This window comes from Bison bison, unplaced genomic scaffold (genome assembly GCF_000754665.1).
Source record: "Bison bison bison isolate TAMUID 2011002044 unplaced genomic scaffold, Bison_UMD1.0 scf7180017864475, whole genome shotgun sequence".
Lineage (NCBI taxonomy): Eukaryota > Metazoa > Chordata > Mammalia > Artiodactyla > Bovidae > Bison > Bison bison.
In genome coordinates this window covers 2237557-2258022 of record NW_011495036.1, presented here as the reverse complement: position 1 = coordinate 2258022, position 20466 = coordinate 2237557, and the positions used below count along the sequence as shown (strand labels likewise).

At 44.6% G+C, this 20466-nt stretch overlaps 1 protein-coding gene across 1 annotated transcript in view; it reads left to right on the top strand.

The window, feature by feature from the left end:
- ASB18 (ankyrin repeat and SOCS box containing 18) overlaps positions 1-20466 on the top strand; it is a 74703-nt gene that overhangs the window by 29052 nt on the left and 25185 nt on the right. Inside the window, exon 4 of the mRNA XM_010862067.1 lies at positions 20381-20464. Within this exon, the coding sequence (XP_010860369.1) occupies positions 20381-20464 (84 nt within the window). The remainder of the gene's footprint in view (positions 1-20380; positions 20465-20466) is intronic.

Here is a 20466-nt window from a genome sequence, read left to right as displayed (position 1 = left end):
GGAGCCTGAAAAATTAGGGGTTTTAATGATAATTTTATGCAGAATAATTGTCACAGTGTGACATAAATGGTTAGCTCCTCGGGCGGGGCTTCGGAGCCCCGCAAACCAGTCGAGCTGTGCCCACATATTCTAGGACCACCCCCACCCCGACCCCAGGCCCAGGTGCCCGGCTTCTAGAAATTCTGCCGGTTCCGGGTCCAGCCCCGCGGCTGTCCTTGCGGAGGTCTGTCCACTTGGGATCCAGTAGGTCCTGGGAGACGCGGCGGGGGCCCCATGTCATCGCATGGGCCTTTTCTTCCCAGGTTCCCAGCTTGCCTTGTGTCCATCTTGACGTTTCTTTTAGTCAAAATGTTCTAGTCCCTGTTCTTGGGTTTCAGTTTTCATGGCCTTCTGTCTCTATGCTGCTGCTGCTGCTAAGTCGCTTCAGTCGTGTCCGACTCTGTGCGACCCCATAGACGGCAGCCCACCAGGCTCCCCTGTCCCTGGGATTCTCCAGGCAAGAATACTGCAGTGGGTTGCCATTTCTGTCTCTATGGTGAGGATTAAATAAAAGCATCATGTTAAGTGCAGGCAGGCAGGACTTCTGGGCTCTCAGGGATCAAGATGGGGGCACCACCTACCAATGTCACCTGTGTTCAGAGCAGGGACTCAGGAAGCCACGTGGACCACCAGGAGGCTTGAAAGTGACTGAAGGACGGTGACTGAAAACAATATAATATCTAAAAGCAGCATTGCTGCTGCTGCTGCTAGGTCACTTCAGTCGTGTCCGACTCTGTGCGACCCCATAGACGGCAGCCCACCAGTCTCCCCCATCCCTGGGATTCTCCAGGCAAGAGTACTGGAGTGGGGTGCCATTGCCTTCTCCAAAAAGCACATTACTGAGCTGTAATTGCATGTAGTAAGGTGCACATGCTTAAAGTATGCAATCTGATAAATTTGGAGACAGGAAAGCAGGTGAAACCATCCCTATAAGCAAGATTGTGAACCCAGCCATCACCAGCGAAGTGTTCCCTTGTCCCACTGGAACCTCTCCCTCCCCCTTCTCCAATTTCCCACTGACCTGTTTTTTTGTCACTGTAGTTTAGTCTGAATTTGCTGGAATTCTGTGTAAATGGAATGTAGTCTCTTTTGCCTGACATCTTTCATGCAAAAATATTACTTTCAGATTTTTTTTCTTGAATCATTTATTTTTTATTTTTATATTGGAGTATAGTTTGATCAACAATGTTGTCTTAGTCTCAGGTGTACAGTGAAGTGATTCAGTTATACAAGTGTTTTTCTGTGGTTCAGTCACCAAGTTGTGTTGGACTCTTTGGGACCCGATGAGTAAATAGATACATAGATCTATTATTTTTCAAATTCTTTTCCCATTTAAGTTAGAGCAGAGTTCCCTGTGCTGTACACTAGGTCCTTGTTGGTCTATTATAAATATATCTGTGTACATGTCAATCCCCATACTTTTGATATTTATTATACTGTTTTGTATATCCATAATTCACTCCTTTTCATTGGTGAATGGTATTCCTTGGTACAGAATAACGCAATGTGTCTATCCACTCATATGTTAAAAGACACTTGATCATTTCCGACTTGAGGCTATTGCAAGTAAAGCTGCTGTGAACATTCATGTACCAGCCTTTGTCTGAGTTTATGCTTTCATTCCTCCTGGATAAATACCTAGGCATAGCTGTGTCACATGATATGATTAGCAAATGACCAAGCTGCGTTCCAGTTGGAACTACCATTTTACATTCCCACCAGTTATGTATGATTGTTCCTGCTGCTTCCCATCCTCACTGACACTTGGTACAGTCACTGTTTAGCTGTTAGACATTCTATAGGGATTTAGAACTATTCCACTGCAGTTTTGATTTGCATCTTCCTAATAACAAGTGATGTTGGGCATCTTCTCATGTACTTATTTAGCATACATTTATTTTCTTTGGTGAAGTGCTTGTTCATATCTTGTGCCTTTTAAAAATACTGGGTTGTTTGTTTTTTTCTTAAATTTTGAGATTTCTTTATATTTTCTGGGTAAAAGTCCCTTATCAGGTATGTGGTTAATAAATATTATCTTCCAGTCTCTGGGTTATAGTTTCTTTCCTTAAAAGTGTCCTTTCTTACTTTTGGTGGAATCTAACTGGTGGTTCAGATGGTGAAGAATCTGCCTGCAATGCAAGAGACCCAGGTTCGAGTCCCGGGTTGGGAAGATCCCTTGGAGAAGGGAAGGGCAATCCACTCCAGTATTCTTGCCTGGAAAATTCCATAGACAGAGGAGCCTGGAGATTACAGTTACAGTCCATGGGATTGCAAAGAGTCAGATACGACTGAGTGATTAACCCTTACAACTGATCAATTTTTTAATTTTAGGAATCATGTTGGGTTATTTTCTGTAAAATAAAACAACTTTGCCCAACCATGACCACAACATTTCCTCCTATGTTTCCCTCTAAAAATTTTAATAACTTTATATGTTACATTTAAGTCTATGACCCATTTTGAGTTAGTGTCTGAATATGGTGTGAGGTAGGAATTGAGGCTTTCTTTTTTTCCTCTGCCTGTGGTTATGCAACAGTTCCAGCACTATTTGTCAAGGAGCCTTTTCTTTCTCCACGGGTTTGCCTTTGCACTTTAGTTGAAAGTCGACTTAAGGACATATGCTGTTGCTGCTGCTGCTGCTGCTGCTACTAAGTCGCTTCAGTCGTGTCCAACTCTGTGCGACCCCTAGACGGCAGCCCACCAGGCTCCCCCATCCCTGGAATTCTCCAGGCAAGAACACTGGAGTGGGTTGCCATTTCCTTCTCCAATGCATGAAAGTGAAAAGTGAAAGTGAAGTCGCTCAGTCATGTCGGACCCTTATCGACCCCATGGACTGCAGCCCACCAGGCTCCTCCGTCCTTGGGGTTTTCCAGGCAAGAGCACTGGAGTGGGTGCCATCGCCGTCTCCATAAGGACGTACGTATGGGTTCATTTCTGGCTCTCTTGTCACGTACACGTAAGATAGGGCAAGGCCTGACTGATTCAGTAAAGGCCCAAGGAGCCCCTCCTAGATTCAGAGACTTTTAACACTTACATACACACTGAGGAGAAAAACAGCCAAAGGTTCCAATTCTGCATGGTCCTGCCCTACACACCACAAAAGACAACACCCATACAGAAGGAGATACATTATGGCAGTGTGACTTGCAGGATACCTGTTGTAGCACACCTGAATCTAGATGTCAGGTGAGCAGCTTTATAGTCCACAGCTCTACTCTGAGGGGGGCAGGCAGGAAGTCCCAAACCGCACCAGAACCCAGGAAGTGATAAGAAACAGCTCAGGACAGCCTCCCAGGGGACACAGGGAGGCGAGTGGACAAGGGTCTTATAGCAGCCCCTTAACAAGTTCTGGAGGATCGCAGGGTGCTCTGCCAAGACTTAGGCCAGCAGTGGTTCAAACTTTTGTTTGTGTGGCCAGTGTGGGTACACGCAAGGCCACCAGGGCGCCCTTGCAGAGCCGTTGCTCTATGCCTCTGTTCTGTTATTCCTTGCTCTATTGGTCTTTTTTGACACCAGTACCACCTTGTACTGAATGCTGTAGCTCCGTAAGAAATCTTGAAGTCAGGTCGCATAAATTCTCCAGCATCGTTTAAAGTTGTTTTGACTTTTCTAGCCTCTTCACATTTCCACATAAATTTTAAAATCAGTTTATCAGTTTCTACAAAAAAGAAAAAAAAGTCTGCTGTGTCTTGACTGAGGTTGATGTGAATCTATAGATCAACCTGGGGAGACTTGACATAAAAATATTGAATCTTTCAACCCATGAACACAATAAATCTCTCCATTTATTTAGCTCCTAGTTTCTTTTAACTTCATTTGATAGTTTTTAGTGTACAATGCTTGCATACATTTTTCAGATTTATCCCTAAGTTCTTAATTTCTGATGCTTTTGTAAGTGGTATTTTTATTTAAATTTCTGTGGTGGTAGCTACTATATAAATTAATAAGAATTTATTTTTGTGTATTAATTTGCAACCTGCAACCTTGCTAAGCTTAGTATTTGTTCTAGTAGCCTATCATAAATTCCAAAAGATTTCTATGACAATCATGTCATCTTCAAATAAACAGTTTTACTTCCTTTCCAGTCTGGATGCCTTGTTCTTGCTTTATTGCACTAGATAGAACCTCCAGTTCTCTGTTGAATAGAAGCAGTGAGCGAAAACAACTTTCCTTATTTCTAATCTTAGAGGGCTTAAATCTTTCACCATTGGGTATGATGTTGGATGTAGGTACTTTGTAGATGGTTTTTTTTCAGATTGAGAGAATGCCCTTCTATCCCTGGTTTGCGGAGAGTTTTTTCTATGAATGGATGTTGGATTTTCTCAGATGCCTTCTCTGCATATATTGAGTTGTTCCCGAGGCTTCCCAGCTGGCACTAGTGGTAAAGAACCTCCCTGCCAATGCAGGAGATGTAAGAGATCCCCCGGAGAAGGCAATGGCAACCCACTCCAGTATTCTTGCTGGGAAATCCCATGGACAGAGGAAATCCCATGGACATAGGAGTTGATCCTGTGTGTGTATTTTTAGTCTGTTAATATAATTATTTACACTGGTTGACTTTCAGATGTTAAACCAACCTTGCATTCTTCAGACCACAATTTATAAATTCCTGGGTTTGATTTGCTGGAATTCTTAAAACATCTGTATCTATGTTTGTGAGAGGTATTGATCTGCAGTTTTTTCTTGTAATGTTTTTGTCTGGTTTTGATATCTGAGTTAATGCTAGCCTCAAAAATGAGCTGAGAAGTTCTTGTGTAAAATTAATTTTATTTCTTCCTTAAGTGTGTGGTAGAAATCATCAGTAAAGCTGTCTTGGCCTGGAGTTTTGTTTTTGAGCAGATTTTCAGCTATGAATTCAATTTCTTTAATGGCTATAGTGGCGTTCAGGTTATTTCTTTCCTGAGTGAGCTTTGATAGCTTGTATCTTTCAAGAGATTTACCTCTTTCATCTAAGTTGTTAAATGTATTGTCATAAAGTTGTTTTCTATTATCCTTTTAATAGCTGCAGAATCTGTAGTCACCACTTTCATTCACAATAATGGAATTGTGGTTTTTATTCTTTCTCCCCTGATCAGTCTATTTTGGGTTTTACTAATTTTTTTTTATTTTACTGTTTTATTTTTCATTGATTTCTGATATGATCCTCATTTCCTCTTTCCTTTGCTTACATTGAATTTCATTTGCTCTTGTCTTTCTGATTTGTAAGATGGCAGCTAATGTCTTTGATTTGATGGGTTTTTATTTTCTAATATGACTTCCCAGTGGCTCAGTTGATAAAGAATCTGTCTGTGATGCAGGAGACCTGGGTTCAATCCCTGGGTGGGGAACATCCCCTGGAGAAGGAAATGGCAGCCCACTCCAGTGTTCTTGCTGGGAAATCCCATGGGCAGAGGAGTCTGATGGGCCACAGTCCATGGTATTTCAGTGTTACACATGTACCCACTATGCACTACTTTAGCTGAATCCCACATGCTTTACGGAGAAGGCAATGGCACACCACTCCAGTACTCTTGCCTGGAAAATCCCATGGATGGAGGAGCCTGATAGGCTGCAGTCCATGGGGTCGCTAAGAGTCAGACACGACTGAGCGACTTCACTTTCACTTTTCACTTTCATGCATTGGAGAAGGAAATGGCAGCCCACTCCAGTGTTCTTGCCTGGAGAATCCCAGGGATGGGGGAGCCTGGTGGGCTGCCGTCTATGGGGTCGCACAGAGTCGGACACAACTGAAGCGACTCAGCAGCAGCAGCAGCACAGTATACTCTTTTCCATCTGCAATAGTAATCTATTGCTGATAACAGATTACGACAAACTAGAGACTTACTACAGCACACATTTATTGTTTCGCAGTTTCTATGGGTAGAGCTTGGGCATGGCTTCACTGAGCCCTCAACTGCAGAAGCTCTCACAAGACTGCAATCAAGGTGTCAACAAGGGTTAGGGTCTCACTTGAAGGGTCAGCTAGGGAAGAATCTGCTCCTGGATTCATAGAGTTACAGGCAGAATTCAGTTCTCTGGGACTAATGGACTGAGGGGCTCAGTTCCTGGCTGACTATTGATTAAAGGCGGTGCTCAGTTTGTGTCTTTATTTTTCAAATGGATCTCTTGTAGTCAGGGTATACCTGAGTCTTTTTTAATCCAATCTGGTAGTCTTTGCCTTTTAATTGAGTGTTTAGATCATTTACGTTTAATAAGATTTTAATATGCTTATGTTCACATCAAACAGCCTGTTATTTTTTTCTATTTGTTTCATCCGTCCTTTGTTCCCTTTTTCTCTTTTTCTACCTTCTTCTGAATCAAGTATTTTTCATGATTCCACTTTATCTCCTTTTTTGATTTGTTACATATAACTTTTTGTTCCATTATTTTAGTAGTTGCTTTAGGGTTCATAGACTACATCTTTGTTTTATCACAGTCTGCCCTCAAGTAATGTTATACTATTTTATGTATAATATAAAAAACCCATATGACTATTCTTCCATTTCTCTCCTCCTGACCTTTGTGCTATTGGTATCATATATTTTACTTCTGTATATAAGTCCCAGAATACATTGTTAATATTTTTGTTCAAACAGTCAATTATCTTTTATTGAAATAATGAGAAAAAAGCTTGTATGTTTAGCCATGTGGTTCCCATTTTCAGCTCCCTTCATTCCTCTGTATTGATTGGAAATTCCATCTGGGACCATCCTCCTCCTTCTTAGAGAACTTTCTTTAATATTGCTTACAGTGAAGGTCTGCTAGAGATAAATCCTTTCAGTGTTTGTATGTTTGGGAAAGTCTTTGTTTCATTTGAGTGTTTGCAAGGCACTTTTGTTGCGTAGGGAATTCTGGGTTGACAGCCTCTTTTTTTCTTTCAGTGTTTTAGACACAGGACTCCACTTTATTCTAACTTGCATTTGTAATGGGAAGTCTTCTATCCATCTGTTCTTTGTGCTTTTGGATATATAGTATCCTTTTTTCTGGCTTTAATATTTTCTCCTTATTACTGGATTTAAGCAACTTGATCATGATGTATTTTAATGTTGTTTTCTTCATCTTTCTTGTCCTTGAGAGTCATCAATTTGTTGAATCTGTAGGCTTATACTTTTCATCAAATTGGAAAAATTGTTGGCAATTATCTCTTCACATTTTTTCTGTATGATCCCTCCTCTGCCTCATGGAGTCCAGCTGCCTGTATGTTATACCACTTGAAGTTGTCCCACAGTTAATTAATACTCCGTTCACTTTTCTCTTATGTAATTGATTTATCATTTGTTCTGAAATCCCTGATCTGTCATTAATCCCACGTAGTGTATTTTTCATGTCAGACACTATAATTTTCAACTATAGAAGCCCAATCTTAGGTCTTTTTTAAATATCTTTCTTGTCTTTACTTAACATGTTTAGTCTTAATTTCTCAAATATACAGAATATAATTAAAATAGCTATTTTAATGTTTTCATCTATCAATCCTATCATCTGGGTATGAATAACATTTTCTTTATTTTAACTCTGATCCTTTTGTAAATTTCAGATTCACCTAGGCATAATTTGTGAGAGATAAGATATACAGATATAAAATTCAAAAGTAGAAACGCTTATGAATACATTTCTCAATGATTTTTTAAAAGTTATAAGTAGATAGCCATTCTGCAGGGATACTAAATGAAGATTAACCTCACCCTCATTTTAACTTACAATTTCTATCCTTGAGACATTTGGTAGGTGATTTGCTGGTGTACAAAGTTGCCATCTGATGACAGAATTATAGAAAGCCCATCTACTTTCCAAAAGTACAGCTCCAAGTTTCATTATTGGATGAACCATTCCTACAAGCATTCAACAGCCAATTGTTGAACTCTAAGAGGTGCTGGACTTGTGTTGGATTATAGTCTATTTCCTCAAGATGCTTTCAATTTCAATAGAGAGGAAGGTAATTTACATCAGTGTGCTAGACACTGGGCCGAGGGTATGCAGAATACACTATGTTCATGGAAGGTGAGGGTGTGGGCTGGCAGATTTCAAGTGGAAATTTTCTAGGCGACAAAGAGGCATCAATTTTATTAAAGGACATAAACCAACCAAATCAAAGCAAAAGAAAATGGGCAAATTATTAGGCAGCTTTACATTGATTTTATTCAGTTTTGATATTTTTATACCTTACAATTTTATGTGTTAGAAGTACATATATTGCTACATTTGAGGTCTAGGTTGAACTCTAGCAGTGCAAGCCTGGGCAAGTTATTTCATTTATCCGTGTCTTGGCGTTCTCATCTGTAAAACAGAGATGATATTTGAGCCTCCTACATAGGGTGACTAGAGGAATTAAATGAGCTAGTGTATGGAAAACATTTAGAAGAGCACCTGGCATGTAGTTAAGAATTATGTAGGTGCTGACTACAATTGTTGAGGTCTCTTGTATAATCACTGTGCTATCTCATGGGAATTGAAACAATATTTCACTAATTTTAATTAATATGGGGTTTCGTGGTTTCTTTGTCTCCGTATTTGTTGGTCATCTATGATTTATTTCCAGTAATATTCCTAGTCAAGAGCATACTCCCAATTTTAACATGTTCCTATGGAAAATATAAGCCATTTGATGGTATTCCATGTCTAGGAACACACCATGCTTCCCACTCCCTCAAAAGTCATGTCTGTATTCAGTTTTGTTCAAAATTAAGTTCTATAAATGTAGCATGGTATCCTGGATTGGATCCTGGAGCAGAACATGAACATTAATGGGGAAAGTGGTGAAATCCAGATAAAGTCCACAGTTCCGTTAATAGTATTGGATTGAGGTTAATTTCTTAATTTTGACAAAGGCACCATGATAGTATATGATGTGAACTTTACAGGAAACTGGGTAAAGGACATTTGCAAATTCTCTGTACTATCTTTTCAGTTCTTCTGTAAATCTATAGTAGTTTTTAAATAGAATTTTAAAAACCAAGTTTGCTTCATACCTTGGACTCAAATCTTCCACCTTATAGTCTTAGGAAAAAATGTGGCTTTTTACTAAGAAATAAGAATGTATCACCTACTCAGAACACAAGGTATTGCGAACCCTAACAGCAGCCCTTAAGACAAGCCAGCAGGCTTACATTTGGTTGTCATAAGGAGCTGAGACATGTGCAGAGCTATTCAGCTTACACACTGTGTGATAGAAACTAATTTCCTGACTTCAGTCGGTTTTTCAGAAATCATTCAAATCCAGTACATTGCTTAATAAAGACTTTTAAAATGTCTTTGTATTAAGATGGGGCTTTGTGAAACCTCTTTTCTTTTGTCTTTCTCTTCCTCCTCTTTCTTCTTTTTCTTCTCATTTTCTCTTCTGTCTCCATGTGTCTCTCTACATGAGTCTTTCTCCCTGGTGATTTCATTTGACAGTCTTGACTTATTTAAATCCAAGTTAGTGAGGAAAAGTTTAAGATAAGTGATGAACACAGCATAAGTTCAGGCAGAACCATACAACAGCTGACTCAGAATCCCTTCAGTATCAATGATTTGATGGAAGATGGTGGCGGGTCCCACTGAACACCTCTACAATAACATAGCCAACTCCCTTGAAGGATGAAAGTTAACAGATGTCAGAGAGGGACTGAGGTTTAGACTGCGGCTTTTCAGCTCTGAAGAGTCCCCCTAAAGTCAGACTCCGAGGAGGTCTGGTTTCAGGTAGTATAAACATTATCACTTTGACAGGAAAGAGCTACTTTTTCCAGAATCTTTTATACATAGTAGATTTTAGGTCATCCTTAATTTTTTTACCTTTCAGTACAGAGGGGGTCGTTGACCTACATACAGAGCCATTTCATTTTCTTACTCTTGATGACAATGGTCTCCACACCTAGGGACCCAGTTCTGTTCCAACCCCTTTTAGTCAGCATTTCTCCGTGGGTGCAGGACTTTAAAACCTTTGAGTCTCTGAGTTCCTGGGATTAAAAAAAAAATTATCTGTGCTTCCTTCCAACCCGCAAGCTTCAGAATTCAGAATTCAACACACAAAAAGGGATATCAGAGCTTTAATCTAGGAACCTTTTGAAGAGATTTTCCCAAAAAGAAAAGTTCCAGTAAAGTTACTCTCTTCACGTTAGTAGCCTGCATGCCAGTCTCGCCCTATTTATTACCAGAGTCCTCTCCTTGACCCTTTTTAAAATTCTGAGATAATTAAAATGAGAGAAGAATTAGCAGAGTCCCGATTCTTTTTCTCATCTAAAGCTGTCTCGTTTTATACAAAAGTGAGGAGAATTTGCTTCCTTCATGAGCATGTTAGTCAAAAAGCATGCTCATTTTCTTCTTTGTCCCAGCTGTGTCAATTCAACTAAATAAAAGTTAATTTTAAGCCAGAATTGGACTTGTGGAAGCAGCTAATTATCTTAGGAGGAAAAGATTATTGAAGAAAATCATTGGGCAATTTTTCTCTAACTCAAACCTGGCAGGATGAAATCTGGGCAGAGAAAAATTAAATATGCCTTTCCCTGAGGCAAGAAAGGTACTTTCCTGGCAGGATTTGAGTAGGAACAATTATTCTGAGTCCTCACCCCAATCCCAAAGCTTCTGCCTAATAACAAGAGGTTTAGCTGCATGAGCACGAGCTCATGGGCACTAATGCACAATCTGGGAAACAGTCCACTTTCTACAACCCAGATGAGTGAGTGATTCATTATTCATGTGGAGAGGAGAAAACATGATTTGGTTCAACATGACTTTGAGGCATCTCGAGGAATACTAAAGAACAAGGTGTTAGTTAGGGACTGCCCCCGTGGACAATTTGATATTTGTACAAGAACTTCACATTCTGAACACTTGCAAGTGTCTGACTTGCTATGATCCTCCTCACAGGCTTGCAAGGCATGGTTATTCCCAGTTTACAGGTTAGAAAGCTGAGGCTCACCAAGAGCCTGTTTTATCAGTAAAATGGAAAAACATGGGCTCTTGGTAAAATACTACCAAGTGGCAACCATCAGAGCCAGGTTCAAAAGCCAATGTCGGCTCTTCCCTGGTGATCTAGTGGCTAAGACTCCCCATTCACAATGCAGGGGGCCCAGCTTCGATCCCTGGTCAGGGAACTAGACCCCACATGCCAAAACTAAGGGTCCACATGCAGCAACTAAATATCCCACGTACTGCAACTAAGACCCAGCAGTCAGACAAATCAATCTTTTTTTTAATTGAGTTAAAAAAAAGAAAGTCAATGTCATAAGAGAAATGGATGTTGAAAGATAACTTCTCCCTTGTTAACCTAATCTTTTTCAAAAACCGCTAATTGTCAGAAAGTAGCCCTGCTCATCTCTAATCATGACCTTTCAAACATGTTCTGTCATAGGTTTATCCTCTTTCCTTGCCACTTCTAGAATCTCAGGCAGATTCCTCACCTTTCTGGTTGCTTGCCAAGTTCTGTTTGAATCCATACAACTCACTGTTAGGTATTAAAACAGGTAATCCAGGCCAAATCCAATCTTTACCCTCTGAGAAAAATTCTTGATCGGACACCTCAAGAAAGATATACAGATGACCAATAAACACAAGAAAGGTCCTCAACATCATTAGTCATCAGGGAAAAGCAATTAAAGCCATGAGGAAATATTCTTTATGTCACACTTTTTAGGATGGCTAAAGGCAAAAAGTCAGACACCACCAAATGCTGACAGGAATGTGGAGCAACTGGAACTCTCACACATTTTTCTTGGGAGTGTATAATGATGTAATCACCTTGGAAAACTGCTTAACCATTTCTTTTAAAGTTAAATATATACCTACCAGCAATTCTACTTCTAAATATTTATCCAAAAGAAATAAGACATATGCCCATATGAAGACTTACATTAAAATGTTCATAGCAGCTTTATTCATAATAGCCAAAAACTGAAAATGCCCATCAGTATCAAAAAGAGAATGAATTTTAAAACTGTGGTATAGCTATACAATTACACATGACTCAGAAATAAAATAGAATGAGTTACTTGTGAGCACAACAATATGGATGAATTGTCAAAGACGTGTTACACTAAGGAAGCCAGACACAAAAAAGTAGAAAATTATAGAAAAGACAAAACATGGGGGAGAAATCAGAATCATGGTTGCTCGTGGTGACTGACCGGTAGCAAACACAAAGGAACTTTTTGGAGAGATGAAAATATGCTGCCTCTTGGACATCCCCCATGGCCCAGGGGTTAAGATTCAGCCTTCCAGTGCAGGGGATGCAGGCTCAGTCCCTAGTCAGAGAACTAAGATCCCACCTGCTGTGTGGTATGGCCAAAAAAAATTTTTTAAACATGCTATGTCTTTATGTCAATATGCATATGTCATAGCATATGTCAATAGGCTATGTTGATTACACACATCCCTTGCCAGAATTTGTACGGCTGTACTCTTCAGACCTGTGCGCTTCTCTGTATGAAAATTTTACTTCACCTAAAAAATATATAAAAACATTTATATAAAACTTTTCTCTCATACAAGAGACACAGATGTAAAGAACAGACTTTTGGACTCTGGGAGAAGGCGAGGGTGGGATGATTTGAGAGAATAGCATTGAAACATGTATATTACTATATGTGAAACAGATCGCCAGTCCAGGTTCAATGCATGAGACAGGGCGCTCAGGGCTGGTGCACTGGGATGACCCAGAGGGATGGGATGGGGAGGGAGGTCGGAGGGGAGTTCAGGATGGGGAGCACATGTACACCCATGGCTGACTCATGTCAGTGTATGGCAAAAACCACCACAATATTATAAAGTAATCAGCCTCCAATTAAAATAAATCAGAAAAAAAAAACCTTTTATCTCATACAAATCAAAGTTCCCTCACCTCACCCCCATCTTTTTGGTGACTGTTTAGTCATTCTCTTCTCCAGAGGTAGCTGGGGTTCACATCACTACCTAAAAAGAGAGTTGTTGTTCAGTGGCTAAGTTGTGCCGATTCTTTGTGGTCCCATGAACTGCAGCATTCCAGCCTTCCCTGTCCTTCACTATCTCCCGGAGTTTGTTCAAACTCATGTCCACTGAGTCAGTGATGCCATCCAACCATCTCATCCTCTGCTGCCCCCTTCTCCTTTGGCCTTCAATCTCTCCCAACATCGGGGTCTTTTCCAATGAGTTGGCTCACTGGAGAATACTCTTGAGAGTCCCTTGGGCTTCAAGGAGATCAAACCAGTCAATCCTAAAGGAAACCAACCCTGAATATTCATTGGAAGGACTGATGAAGCTGAAGCTCCAATACTGTGGCCACTTATGTGAAAAAGAGAGTAGAGTCTTTTATTTCACTTCTCTCCTCCTTCTCCTCCCCTCACTCTGATGCCTCTGGGTTTCCCCCTTCATCCAATGCTGGGGCCAGGGCAGGAGAGGAAGGTTGCCCATTTCTTGTTGAGGAAGGGATACTAGTGAATCTTCCAGAAAGTCAGATACTCCTTCGGTGGAAAGCAGGGCAAACAGTGGAACTGAATTATCAAAGTTAGTTCCTTCAGTCATTCCTCAGTCCACCCAAATGCAGAATTTCACTTGCAGTTTGTGGTGGGTGGGGGTGGCGGGGGGGAGACATGGAGAATTTGCCTAAAATATTATTAGCAGCCACAACCATCGAACACTTCAGAAGCAAATTAAATGGCAGCCATTGCTCCAAGGGAAACCATAAGAATAGACACGGCTGGGCAGTTTCCCTCTCCATCTCCCTGCTACCCTTCAGGATTTGTCCATTCGTATCAGCTATTTCAATTGTGAACATCTATGCTTGATAGTCTCACAGCTGAGCATCCTGGGAGAAAGGGAGGGAGAAGAAAATACAGAGCAGAAAGGGGCAGGCAGCAGGGCCCCAGAGGAGAGGAGAGGCAGAAGGTCCAGACAAACCAAGTGGGAGCAGCTCCTCCTTCAAAGTCAGGGCAGCAGCTTCCCCATCCTTCACCTGGAACCAGCCAGGGAGTCAATGCACAGAGGCAGTCTCCTTGCGATGGCTTCATTAGAAAGCAAGGCTGTGTTGTCCTCCCAAGTCTCTCCCCCACGTCCCCTGTGCACCAACCACCCCCACCACACCGCCCTGCAGACCTGCCTTGCTCAGCATCCAGCCACACTGCCTGGCCCCATGCACGGACCCAGACTTGGACCCAGCCACCCTGCCCCAGGGACGTGTCTCCAGCCCATCTGCCTCCACGTCAACTCCAAGGAGGAACAGTAGCTTAATGATGATTCGACAAGACTGGTTCATGACACCCATTACTCTCAGCGAACACACTGTCCATGAGGCGTTCAGGCAGCAAGCACAGGAGGACAGTGAAGGGCAGCTGGAAGGCCCAAGGATTTCCAGCAAGTGAAGCTGTTGCTCCGGAGATAGATGCTGAACCCACCTGACAGAGGGCTTGAAAGGAAGGTCTGTTTTCCCTCCAAAAACATGTAACTGACTTTTGTGGATTTCACCCAGTTTTTGATTGTTCTTTGTCCTTGTTGTTGCATTGCTCTTTGGGTACCATCATCCTCTGACGATTGTCGAGTCATTCTCTTCTCCAGCAATAGCTGGGTTCACATCTCAGTCAGGAGGTTCTGACTTGACTATGGGGTCACCATCCTCTCCCAGGTCTCTACCCTTGAGATCATTGCTTCAAGCCTCAAAAACTGCATCCTCACGGAAAACCAGAGAGAATGAAATCTCTGGTGCAGACTTGCCCAGAGGACTGGGCGAGAAGCAGGCTCCTGTTCCTTGCCTGCTAGCATGAGGTCCCCCAGCCAGACGATGTCCCCCGCTTTCTGCACCTTCAGTGTCCCGTCTGAAGGCATGTCCTGAGCCCCATGGAGTGCTCAGAGAGGAGACCCTGCCCCCTGCCTTGACCTGGGGTACAGAGCATGGAGGATGCTCTCGACTTACTGGAGGGACCAATGAATGAAAGGTTTAGAGATGGCATTCTGGGAGATGCCTAGTGCCTTGCCTGGCCCACAGAAGGTGCTTAGCAAACAGTACCTATGGGAGGAGCAGCAGGATGGGATGACAGAGGACTAAGCCAGACACAGCAGACCAGCCTCTGCTCTGCCACCCCCTGGCTGGATGGCCCTATCTGAGTCACTGGTCTTCTTCTGAGCCTCAGTTTCCCCACCTACAAATTCCACCTACAGTGCAGACTTGTCGCAAAGCCTCAAAATAACATTCTTCTAAAAATAAAAGACCACGTGCTGGGGAATGCACTGACGTCCCAGCTCAGAACCAGAGGTTATGAAATACTACTTTTGAGGCTTTTGTGCCACTGGAGGGGTGGGGAGGAGGGAAGCTGGAGAAGGAAAGCCTGAACAGGCTCTGTCTCATGGGGTGCAGGGCAGTTTGGCAGGTGGTGTGAGCGGGTAAGGAAGAGGTGAGCACTGAGGAGGCCGGGCTGAGGCGCTCAGCACCATTTGCATCTGCCAGGTGAGCAGGAAAGCTGTGCTTTGGAAGGATGCTGGAGTTAGCTGGGAGCTGTGTGCCAGACGAGGGCTGGGAGTCCTACTTCTCTCTTTACAAATAAGTCAAAATGACATTAATTCAACCGCCCTTGATGGGTTCATCTCTATTAACTCCTGCCTTTTGGCTCAAGCCACTTTTTCTGTGTCCTGTCAACCTTAGGCTCCATAACAGCTTGTCACCACGATCATTATCAAAGAGGGAGAGGAGGGATGGTGGGGGGTAGGGGCAGTGTTTGCCCAAGGTGCTTCGTATCAGAGGCTGTTCAGACAACACAGTGTCTCCTTCATCTCTTAAGATAGAGACAAGTGGTTTTGACATGGTCAGATGAGAACGTACCCTCGGTTCCTGACAGTGATGGTTCTACACGGTCTGCCACCAGGGAAGCCCATGCCAGGCCTTCCGTACTGTGTCTCCCAGGACGGCAGGACATCTGCTCGAGAAAACCTCGCTTGGCAGGAAAGAGCTCAGCCAAAGCAGAGCTCCCCACACAGTCCTGCAGAGGCGTGGGGGACGCTTTCCTGCCGGGCCATTTCTTCCTTGACTGGAGACACTGACAAACACAAGGTCAGTCTCGCAGGTCCCCAAGACTGTCACACTGCTCTGCCTGTCACTAAGGACCCTCCACCCACCCCCACCCTCTCCTCTCCTCTCACGTTCTCAGAGGTGCTGCCCTACAGCCTTCCCAAGACCTCTGCTTACACCTGGACAGATCAATGGAAAATCTGAGCGCATTCTGGAAACCTGGAACGCTGAGCTGACATTCTTAGAATCCATGAGCTGCTGCTGTGGCCGGCAGGGGATGGTTCTGTTATTAATAACCTCTGCTGTTGTTCCACTGTCAAACTGCAACTCTGAGTCACTTTGGAAAGTGAATTTGAAAATACCGGCAGGCAGAAAGGAAATAAAAGCACCCTTCACTCCACCATCCAGAGGTGAACACGTTGGTTTGTATGTTTCCAGGCTTTCTTCCCATGCATATACATATTTACTCTTTTTTTTTTAATAGGAGCGTTCGATGCTGTTTCAAACCTGGTCTTTACACATGACCACTGCAGACAGCTTTCGATGTCATTAAACAGGCTCCTGTGCCTTCATTTTTAATGACTGTCCAGTGTGTGCCAGCCAAGAGGTGCCCCAGTCAATCCGTTGTATTGTTTTTTTCTCGTGCCTGTGGTCTGCAACTTACATCATGACCTGCTCTAAGGAAGTGCCAAGGTTTAGCCAATTAGAAGCTCTTCATTAAAAATGAAAAGGGTATCCTCGGTCCTCCAGAGGCTGGGCCAGTGTCCTCATTCTTCTGAAAGGTATCTTTGTTGCAAAGAGCAACCTGGCCATCAGCCTGTTAGGCTGCGGACATGGAAAAGAGACCCACTTGTATTTCCCGGTGGACTTCTTCAGAGAGGCTGGGCTGCTTTAAAAAAAAAAAAAAAAAGAGCAAGAGAAAATGTTTGGTAATTGTTTGTGAGCACACACAGGCTCAGTGGCAAAATGAGACAGAACCTTTGATTTCTAACCTCCTGCTGCACTGTTCAAAATTCCTCCCAGAGAGGCACGGAGGAAGCAAACTGAAGCACTCTGATTGTCAAATTTGCATCCTCTCTTAGCTGCTTATTGTCCCAAAGGACGTTTCACATCAAATCGTACTTGTTTGTAAAGATCTTTCACCCAAGACAGACCACTTCTCAAGATACTGCTGACATGGAGGATAGAGAAATATGGAGAGAGGGTTTAAAATATTGCGGGTCCCTGGATAGAAATGTAAAGAGATTTAACGCCAGCGGCTTCCAGCCTGGAAACCCTCAAAGGATCCGGTGCAGAGTCCCAGTCAGGTAAATAACAGGAAAAACAGCGGCCACGCAAAGGAAAGCTGAAAGACATTGATTAAGGAAATGCATTTGTTCAACATGCTTTTAGAGAATACCAGTAGTGGGCCGGCCCTGCTCTAGGTGCCGAGAAGCAGAAATAAATACACGTCCATTTCTATACCCAAAGAGCCAACCATCTAGGAGAGAAGTCAGACATGCCAGAGAACACTTGAAACACTGGTGTGACAAAGGCTGTACCGGTGGACGGCAACTTAGGTACGAGGAACATGACAACACAGAGGCGTGGCCGAGAGGAAGAGGAAGGAAAGACAGGATGCATCCCAAGAACCACACCTGGTCAGGCAGGATCCAAGCACAGGATGGATCCAAGCATCGGGCAATGAAACTGGTGAGGCCACAGAAGCCGGTTCATGAGCTGTCCCAGAGGAAGGAGCCCGGAATTTCTCCAGCAAGCGGGAAGATCCTCTGGGTTTTCAGCCAGCACATGTCTTATGACTCACACTGGAAAGGCTTTTTCTGGGTAGTATGGAGCTTGTTAAGATTGGTATAGGAGAAAAATGAGCACATTGTCCACTTCGGGCAAGAAAGGATTTGGGGCTTCCACAAGGACGGTGACAACAGGGCTGGAGGGAGGAAGCAGTTCAAGTGATTATTGAGATGGAATCGACAGGGCTGAGTGACCAACTGAAAGAGGTGGAAATGGACCTAGAGGAACTGGGAAAAAACAACGGGCGAGTAACGCACAGAGCAAGACCCGGAAGGAAGCAGGAAAGGACTCCACCCGGCAACAGGATGGAGAGCGAGTCCCTTCCTTAGACGCATGGAAGTAGCAGGGGACCGTCATGTAGAAACAGACTCTGCCAGGTGTCATGGCCGCCGCACCGGCACAAGGCAGGAAGGACAGCTGTTGCCGGGAGAATTTGCACTCACTGAGTAAAGTAGGGGCAGGCTGCTGAGAAGGACGAGAGTAGAAACAAGGCCTCTTCGGACTTCCCTGGGGATCCAGTGACTAGGACTTCAGGCTCCCCATGCAGGGGGCCCGGGTTCAATCCCTAGTCAGGGAACTAGATCCCACATGCAGCAACTAAGAGTTCCTGTGCTCGCAACTAAAGATCCTGCATGCCATAGTGAAGACTGAAGATCCCTCGTGTCGCAACTAAGATGTGCCACCACCTAAATAATCTTTTTTTAAAAAAGAAACAGGATTTCTTGGGGATGGTGATCAACGTATGGAACAGTCACTAATGGGCAAGGAATGAGGAGCCGGCCTTCAGTCCCAGGAATTGTGGACCAAAGGGTGCTGAGGAACAGCGGGGCGCAGGGGCCAATCTCCACGACTGGGGTTTCCTCCAGGGGCCAAGTGGGGAAGAGAGGATGGATGGTGAATGGCTGCCCATGTGTGGCCAGCTGGTGTAGGGGACGGCCACGTCCCCTCCACTCAAGGGAACCGAGGATGCCGAGAAGAGCGAGAGTAAGAGAGCTGCCCAGAGAAGGAACGAAGCTAGGAAGGGCTGAGAGGGCCAGGGGCCAATGGGCCAAGTCTCAACAGAGCAGAGATGAGGAGGGCACCACAGGAGGGTGAGCTACAGGGACCAGGGTCTTACCCTCTGCAGCCAGCATGCGGGCCCATCAGACTCCAAAGGTGGAGCAAACGCCAGGGCAGAAACGTCCCAGGAGGTGACCCAGGAGTAGGGGCTGAAGTGATGCTGGTGGCCTGCCAGTGCCCACGAACGCCAAGGGCAGAATGGAGGAGGGCTCAGGAGGGTCTGTGAGACTGGCCTGCTCTCAGGCGGGGCCAGACTGGGTTAGTTCCCCACCAGTGTCCAGGGCCCCGGTCCAGGGGGCCTGCCAGCAGCTGCCACCCGGGCTTAGGTTGAGATTCTCAAAGCCCTCCCAGGTGTATAAGAAGCTCTAAGAACACGGCCCTCCTGGGACAGCAGTCTTGGCACCGATGTGAGGGACCTGGCGGCAGCAGGAGACACCCACCTCTGGGGGAGTCTGGCTTCCCCTGGGAGCCGGACAGCACAGTGGGACTTAGCTACTGCCAAAATCCACAGTCTGTTCAGGGAGAGTTCAGTTGAAACAGTGATGGTCCTACAGTTAGGCATGGTTGCATGTTTTGCCCACGCTTCCAGTCCTGTCTGAGGACACCCCAGTTCCAATCCGCCGCCGTGTCCTGAGGGACTGATAGATGTCCTCCCTGGGAACTGGGCAAGCCTTGCCTCACACCATCACCACAAGCAGAGGAACATGTCGGCTGATAAACAGCCCAACAGTTTAAGGGGGCTTCCTTACAACCGTGACTCCCAGGTCCTCAACTGCCTCCTGGGTGACAAAGCTCCCAGGTTATTCATGTTTCCAGCATTTGAACTATATTACCTTTTCCATGGCGACTCAGATGGCAAAAGAATCTGCCTGCAATACAGGAGACCCAGGTTGGATCCCTGGGTCGGGAAGATCCCCTGGAGCAGTGAATGACAACCCACTCCAGTATTGTTGCCTGGAGAATCCCATGGACAGAGGAGGCTGGCAGGCTATAGTCCATGGGGTCGAAAGAATGGGACACAACTGAAGCAGCTTAACACACACGCACACGGTGCTACTTTGGAAGGTGTGTGCTGTGCTTAGCCGGGCAGTCATGTCCGACTCTTTGAGACCCCACAGACTCTAGCTCTCCAGCCTCCTCTGTCCATGAGAATTCTCCAGGCAAAAATACTGAAGTAGGTTACCATGCCCTTCTCCAGGGTATCTTCCTGACACAGATCAAACCCACCTCTCTCAGTAGTCACAAGTTACAAAGTTTTAACGTACGTGGAGGAAAAAGTTCCTAGCTGTTTCCACCATTTAGTAACTGGTGAGCCTTGTAGCCTTCCCCCCAACCCCGGCTTTGCCGTCACCGCATTTCTTTTGAGTCCCAGTGTGAACTCCTGTATAACCTGGGCGCAGGAGATCTGGATTCCCGCCCTTGCCATTTGAGGACCAACTCCCCAGGGGAGAAGGGCGATGGGTCCAAAGGCCCAGAACCAGCAGGCAGGGCGTGTGGGGCTGGGGCAACAGGGTGCGCATGCCGGCTTGCAGCCCCATCCCGGTGACCGACCTTGACCTCCCGCAGGTGCGCGCAGGCGCTGCTGGAGCACGGCGCCTCGGTGCAACTCGAGGGCGGCACCAGCCGGGACACGCCCCTGCACGTGGCGGCGC